General features: G+C 30.5%; 1 protein-coding gene across 3 annotated transcripts; it reads right to left on the reverse strand.

The window, feature by feature from the left end:
* Positions 1 to 4,491: 4,491 nt before the first annotated feature.
* LOC115968774 lies at positions 4,492 to 7,202 on the reverse strand. 3 transcript variants are annotated; one of them, XM_031088273.1, is made up of 4 exons: positions 7,014 to 7,202; positions 6,831 to 6,897; positions 4,888 to 5,080; positions 4,492 to 4,776 (listed from the first exon to the last, which is right to left on the reverse strand). In XM_031088273.1, exons 3-4 carry the CDS (start codon positions 5,068 to 5,070, stop codon positions 4,684 to 4,686), a joined length of 276 nt encoding a protein of 91 aa, XP_030944133.1. In that variant the 5' UTR covers positions 5,071 to 5,080; positions 6,831 to 6,897; positions 7,014 to 7,202; the 3' UTR covers positions 4,492 to 4,683. The 3 variants fall into 3 exon arrangements, with proteins under 3 accessions (XP_030944133.1, XP_030944131.1, XP_030944132.1); XM_031088271.1 differs by lacking the exon at positions 6,831 to 6,897 and having other exon boundaries at positions 7,014 to 7,201; XM_031088272.1 differs by lacking the exon at positions 6,831 to 6,897 and having other exon boundaries at positions 4,888 to 5,170; positions 7,014 to 7,201.
* Positions 7,203 to 7,589: the final 387 nt, after the last annotated feature.

The following is a 7,589-nucleotide window of genomic DNA, read 5'->3' on the forward strand; positions in this document are numbered from 1 at the left end:
ACAATAAGTCTTTATCTTCTTTACAAGTTATCTAAAGATTATTAGAGCAATAAGAGACAATTTCTCTCTCCAATTGGTTCTCTATGTCTCACTCTATAGTCTATATGCCTCGTGCTAGACTGCTCTAGGTAGCGTTAAAAATTGTCTTAAGTTTTCATCTATGGCATCTGGTTATGTAGGTGGCAATCATTTTAAACCAAATTGTTTAGTTAAAGAGTTCAAATAATAGATTTCAATATTTAAACCATTTTTAATTTAAACTTTTAAAGTATTTAAACACTGTATTTTGAGAACACCTCAAGAGGGATTTTTAGTTTTCAAGTAACAATTTTGAGTGACATTGTTGTAATTATTTGAAAACTGTGAGACCAAAATAATGTTGACAACACATAAAACACACTTTAAAAAAAATACTCACATCAAACAATCAATTGTTTTTCATTTTTTAGAATATGTTATTAGAAATATGATACCAATCACTTTTTTTTTTTTTTTTTGCATTACAAAGTACTTTAAACACGTGTTTTTGCAACACTTTATAAACCACAATTTTTACATTATTTTAATAACTAATATTAAAGTCTCTTAAGAAACGGATAGTTGTAAAAGCTCTAGATCCTCATTGTAGATTTTTTTTTTAATAAAAAAATTATTTAAAATGAGTTTGCAATTGTCTATCGATGTAAGTTTCCACAAATTCAACCTTAATTCAAAGTATTTAACGTTAATTGTAGGATGATTTGGATCGCTTAGAATAAAGTGAACAAATCATATGCTTGTTTGATGTTAGGTTGGTTGTTAAACAATCTCCCCCAATATACAAGTTGCATGTGCTTTGGGCACTGATCTCCAATTCATTATTTAAGATGGCCAAATGGAATCAGCATGGTAAGGAAGACCCCCTTGCTTAATCCCTATGATCCTCCCCCTTTCTTTCTCTAAAAATTTGTTGTGGATTTTTTTTTGACATGTCTATACTTTAGGCAAATGATAGGTTCTATTATTCAATCTTGCAAGGATATAATGGTAATTAATTTGTAAGTTTTAACTTTCTTTAGTATAAAAAAAAAATTAAGATTTATATTCTCTCTCATATGTGTATATTTGTTTATATATATGTTTTGAGTTTAACTTTATACATGCATCAATACATAATTCATTTCATCCCCCAAAAAAAATCTTGACCCGCCACTAAAAAGCAAAGGCAAGGTTTAAATTTAAGACCACTTGTTTTTAATACAATAATCAACTAATACTTATCATATATAAGCTAAGAGGAAAGTGATTAAATTATTAGTATCATGCACATATATTCTTGGAGTATTTTTTCATTACTATTTCTTAGGATATATCATAAAATATTTTGAGAATTAAGGACTATTAAGTGACAATTGGATCCTTGATAACATGTGGTGAACCTGATAAATAATTGTTAAGGAGTTTTAGGTCAATTGACACTCTCATTTCATGTGATCAAAAAGGCATGTGGGATCCACATGTTGTGAGAGGGGGGGGGGGTGTTGCATATTAGCTATTGCATGAAATTATATTCCTATTTGATGGTCAAAATCTAGTCTAAAAAGGGACAACTAGTCTAAAAAATGGAACAAAGATTCTAAATGTGGTGGACAAATGATTTTTTATTATTTATAATCAATTTGTAACTTGAAATGTAATAAGATGTACTTTTTAGTTTTTAGCTTACCCAGAGAGATCCTAAACCTTTTATTTATTAACAACTAATTGACAAATAGTTGTTATACATTTTAGATCAATGACACTCCCATCTCATGTGATAAAGATGGTATGTGGGATCCACATGTTATAAGAGGATGATGCATAAAACTGTCGCATAAGATTATTTTTTTATTTGATGGTCAAGATCTAGGATTCAATCCTTACATCTTTACCTAATCCTGAAGAAAAGGACAAATAGTCTGAAAAATCGATCAAAGATTTCAAATGTGATAGATTGATAAAATTAGTTTGTACTTGGAAATTGAAATGTCATGTACTTTTGAGTTTACTTGGGAAGATTCTAAACCTAATAGACATCTTAACATTGTGTTTAATTAAAAAAAAAAAATTAAGGGAGGAAATAGTTTGGGGGGATTTGGAGGGGTAAGATACCCCTCTAAACCCTCTATCCCTTCCAAATCCCCTCAGTTTTAGTTCCTCCAAATTAAGGAATTTGGAAAAGGATTGGTTCCACTAATATTAGAATTTTTTAAAATTGTTAATTTTGTCCTTATGATGTTAATTTAATGTCAGTATCTTTAAATAAAATTCTCCTTCCTATTTTAATTTCTAAAATATCCAAACAAAACAGATGAATGTCTATATTCCATCTCCAACTTAAAATTTTATTTTATTTTTTATTTTATAAATGAAGCAAAAGGAAGGGAATACAAACATACAATTCCCCTCCCATTTCCTGTCTTTTCAAACTTTCTAGTACACCATAAATGGAACTAACAACCACAATCCTATTTTTATAACTCAGATTTAACTTGGGCTAATCAGAATCAACCCAAAAAGAGTTGACTTAAGCCCATTGAACTATTTATCTAACCAAGGCCCTTTCAATTGCATCAAGCTTCATAGCACTTTTGCCTTGAAGTGAGAATGTAGTACAAAGGAAAAAGAAGACTTAATATCAAAGATACGTAAACTAAGCCATAACGAATATGGAATTTAATATAAATTATATATCTTTTCTGAGAATCATATAAATTATATTTTTGATTTATGGAATTTAATATAAATTTTATATATATATATATATATATATTTTTTTTTTAAGAATCATATAAATTATATTTTTGATTCCTTAGATCTTGAATGGTTTTAGTCTCTTAAATCACAACCACAATCATAAGTGGAACTAACACACCATAAGTGGAACTAACAACCACAATCCTATTTTTGTAACTCAGATTCAACTTGGGCTAATCATAATCAACCCAAAAAGAGTTGATTTAAGCCCATTGAAATATTTATCTAACCAAGGCCCTTTCAATTGCGTCAAGCTTCATGGCAATTTTACCTTGAAGTGAGAATGTAGTACAAAGGAAAAAGAAGACTTAATATCAAAGATATGTAAACCAAGCCATAACGAATATGAAATTTAATATAAATTATATATATTTTTTGATAATCATATAAATTATATTTTTGATTTATGGAATTTAATATAATTTTTTTTTTGAGAATCATATAAATTATATTTTTGATTCCTTAGATCTTGAATGATTTTAGTCTCTTAAATTTTAAAATGTAACAATATAGTCCTTTTGTTTATTTTTCATTAATATGTTGCTTAATTATCTAACACTAATAAAATGTTGAGCACCTTATATTTAAGGGACCAAAATGAAACGATCCCATGTTTAAAAGACGAAATTCAAACCAATCCAATATTTAAAATTTAAAGAACCAAAATTGAACTAAGCCATATGTTAAGTTTGTAATTTGTAATTTAGCAACACCGACATTAGCTAAAAAGGTTGCATCAAGCCATCAACAACATGCTGATAGGCATGTAAACAATAAATGGACAAAAAAAAAAAAGGGAACAAATTTGTTCCCTTTTTTAAATTTACAAAATCAAAGTCCAACAAACCCCAAATGTAAGAGATAAAAAATCAAGTTATCTAAATATTACCTCTAGAGTTATAATTAAGTGGTTTCCTCGTTCTAATCAATAATTATCTCATGTATCTGATATATTTATTTTCCTTGTGGATATCACATTTTATAAAAAGAAATATGCATATATATGATGCATGAGATACTACAATAGAGCCCACACATTATACAAATAAATCCGCATATATTGGATGTATGAAAAAAAAAAAAAAAAAAAGCTTTCAATAATCCTATTACTACTACTAATACCCGAATGCTTAATTAATCTTTATCAGATATATCTAGGAATAACTATTATATACAACTAATGTTAGGCAATGCAAGACCCAGCAAGTAATCTGAATTCCAAAAGATTGGGCAATGAAATTGACCATAGCGATAAATTACCTCAACCAGAAACTTATCTCCCATAAGATTCAAACGCTATTAGCTTATTACTGAAAAGGGACCATAGCAGCAAAATTGCAAAGCATGCATGAAAGAAGCCAAATGAACAATGGAATTTTCTTAATCTGAAATCTAATTTGAGACAGTCATATGTACTCATATATACCATCTAAGTAAGAATATCAGACTATCAACGTAAACTTCTAACAAGTTTAGCTACACTTTTATTCAATGTCTTTTTATTAGAAGTGAATTTTGATAAATCATCTATTGGATTAAATTTTCTTCTTATAACCTTCATATTTGCAAAATTTCTATAAAATTAAAGATCAATAGTTATGTCATCAATAAATTGTTTAAATTTCAAGTTTTTGCAGTTTAAAATTATGCATAAAATATAATCTTATAGGTCATATAGTAAATAATATCCGATTAACACAAAATTTGACATGTGTATTAAGAGTATAAAGAAGATGCAATCCAATGGTTAGGTTTTCGAAATATATAGTAATGTTAATGATATTAAGTAAGGTTGTAGCTTTAGATTACAACCAATTTTGTAGTAAACTTTGTTTTTATGATATTATTATCCTTGCAGAAAATCATGGTCCTAAAATATCATGTTGTCAGCAAGGGAGGGGAGGCATTCTAGTCCGACACTGTTGTTTGGAGGGGCAGAGAGCTTTCAACCTCCTTAGTTTCAGAACTCCTTTCTGCAACAATCTTTGACATTCCAAACATCTGAAATTGTATATGAACTAAACAATTAGTACAAGTACAAACAGGAAAAGCAATGAAGAAACAAGTTTGGGGAATGGAATATGTAGCATCAAGTTGAAAGAGAGATTCAACCTTCTTCAGGGTCTTCTGGAAGCAATTTTTGTGTTCATCCATAGATGCATGGATGAACTCATCAATGTGGTCCTTCAAATCTTCCAAGAAAGCGGCATCATCATTCTTCTTTGTGTGACATGAAGGGATGACTGCAGCAGCAGGCGATGGCTGCTTTTCAGGTTGACTTTTCTGTGCTTCCATCCTCAGTTAGCTGATAATAAGTTACTCCATATTAACACAAATCTAATCAAACAACTTTGATGAGATGAAACTAGCAGCTTTGCTTAATAACCACCTATCACTTTGAAGTACATCATAGTCAGGTCAATACACTCAATTTGTTTTTATTCTTTTCATTTAGAATCTTTACAAACCAATTAGCAATATATTATTCCAGAATTAACAGAATAATCCAAATAACATGCTGTGCATTAAAAATAAAATAGTTGAGAACACAAAACTGCCATGCAAACATGGTGTCCTCCTATTTGCGTAGGATCCAAGTATAAAATAAACACAACTTATTTGAACTTGTCACAGAGAATGTTTTTCTTTCTTTTTTTTTTTTTTTTTTTTATGTTGTGGGGGGGGGGGGGTGTTGATACAATAATATGATGGTTTAGATGTCAAGCTGAGTTCAGATACACAGCACCTAATCAACCCTCAGCACACTACAGAACAAGCTAAGTCAAGGTAATTATGAAATACAGACATTTGAAAAGCAAGATAGCCCTTTAAAAATCATTTGGTAACATAGTGAGAAAATTTCACATTGTTGGAAATTACAAAAGCAAGATATCTTACTTTCACTGCTATTATTACAAAGACCACTTAAAAGGCATTGATATTGATAATTTTCATGTTTCCGGGTTTAATTTATATAAAACAAGAGAGCCAACAAAAAATGTTTGATATCTTAATGAAAAATAACGACCAATTATTTTCTTCCTATTAATTTGTCTAGGGGATGTAAAAGAGGGATTTCTAGTCTAAAGGCAGGGATGAGCTTTCTCACTATACAATGACCACTACAAACGAATGACCAACAACAACAGAGGAGAAGGAGGAGGAGGAAGGAGTAGGAGCTAGCTTAATTGAAGCGAAAGAAATTCTGAGTTCATATTTTAGACTGTTTCCCTCAATCCACAAACATCACACCCATTAATATTCTTAACCCCAACACACCCACAACTAATGGCACTAATCCCACCAATCAATAGTTTCCACCACAACCGTCACCATTGGACATCCAATGAAACAATAATACCACCCCAACAAAAAACAAGCACCACAAAACAACATCACCACCACCCAACACAACAAATAGAACCATCCCCACCCCAATGATCACCTTCAGCCATGACTGTTGAAATGGGTGGCAAATGAGCCTGTTTCAGCGGGGTTTGGATAATGTCATAAAAATATCTGGTATACAAGTATACATTTGCCCATTTAAACCCATCTTCTCAAATAGGCATATAAGAATTTAGTTATCTAACACGAAGATAGAGATTGTCATAAACATTCTCCCACTTTTGAATTGCCGAAACAAGAACTTTATGTGAGAGTCAATTAATACCATGCTGTCAATCTCACCATCACCACAAACACCTGTAGACTGCCATTATCTCCATTAACTCCACCGCCAAAAACAGCATTGTCTACCCATATATCACCACTCACCACCCTTTTCATATCCACCAACACCATACCACCAAACCCCAATTCCTCTTATTTCAAATAAAATAGCTAAATTTTCTTTCTTTACTTATATTCAAACAAACCCCACATGCTATTCCTCTCACATCTCATAAAGAAACTTAGGAAAGCAAACCCAAAACAGAAACATAATTTCCATACAAACAGCGGTATAATAAAACTGATCAGGTTTCAATTTTGATCACATAATCATTGTGAAAATTATACAATCTGTAGGATATCCAAGCCAAATTTCAACTCACAAATGCATGTTTATTAGCTCTGAATGAAGTCCCAAATAACATTCTCTCTAACTTCTAAATGTGAAAACTGAAAATACCCAATTGCATATTTATTAGCTAATGCCTTTAAAAGTTAGAACTTTTAATAAAAACCAAGATTTCATCCACAAAATTCATTGAGAAAAGTCACAGAATCAAACATACCTTTTATCGAACACAAGGCATGCAATCAAGTGAAGCTTAAAAAAAAATAGAGCTTTCAGTTGTGACAAGACCAACCGCCTTAGCTTTTATTTGACAAAAAGGAAATGAGTTGTGATAGGGTACGTATTGTATACTTCTATAGCTGCAGAGTTGTGAACGTGTCTGTGAATTATGTGGAATAAGCATTTATGGTCAGAGTCAAAGTTAAGAACTTTTGACTTTTCATGGGGTAGGTCAATAGTTTGTTGACAAGAGGATTGGATTTTGTATATTTCAGGTGGTTGAAATAATCTAATATTTGCTTGGGAAAGAAGTTTAGACTTGATAATTTTTAAGGTAAATTACAAATGACAAGACTTAGTAGAGTACTTAGATGATGTTCTTAGATTTCCATCTTATGATTCTGTCACATGAATTTTTTTTCATGGGATGAAAGTGTATTTTTTAGTTAATTAGTCACATGGCTGAATCTTAAGAGAAGAACCTAAGGAAGAACACTTAAAGTATTGTACTTAAGTTTTGTCCAATTACAAATACTAACTAACTTTTTAGTTAATATACAATTCATCCATTTTG

This window comes from Quercus lobata, chromosome 11 (genome assembly GCF_001633185.2).
Source record: "Quercus lobata isolate SW786 chromosome 11, ValleyOak3.0 Primary Assembly, whole genome shotgun sequence".
NCBI classification, from domain to species: Eukaryota; Viridiplantae; Streptophyta; class Magnoliopsida; order Fagales; family Fagaceae; genus Quercus; species Quercus lobata.

What these genes read in the sequence shown, in the direction of transcription:
- LOC115968774 (XM_031088273.1), bottom strand. Translation starts at nt 5,070, where the DNA reads ATGGAAGCACAGAAAAGTCAACCTGAAAAGCAGCCATCGCCTGCTGCT. An exon ending in TCCAGAAGACCCTGAAGAAG is followed by an intron (nt 4,777 to 4,887) that starts GTTGAATCTCTC and finishes ATACAATTTCAG; the next exon opens with ATGTTTGGAATGTCAAAGAT.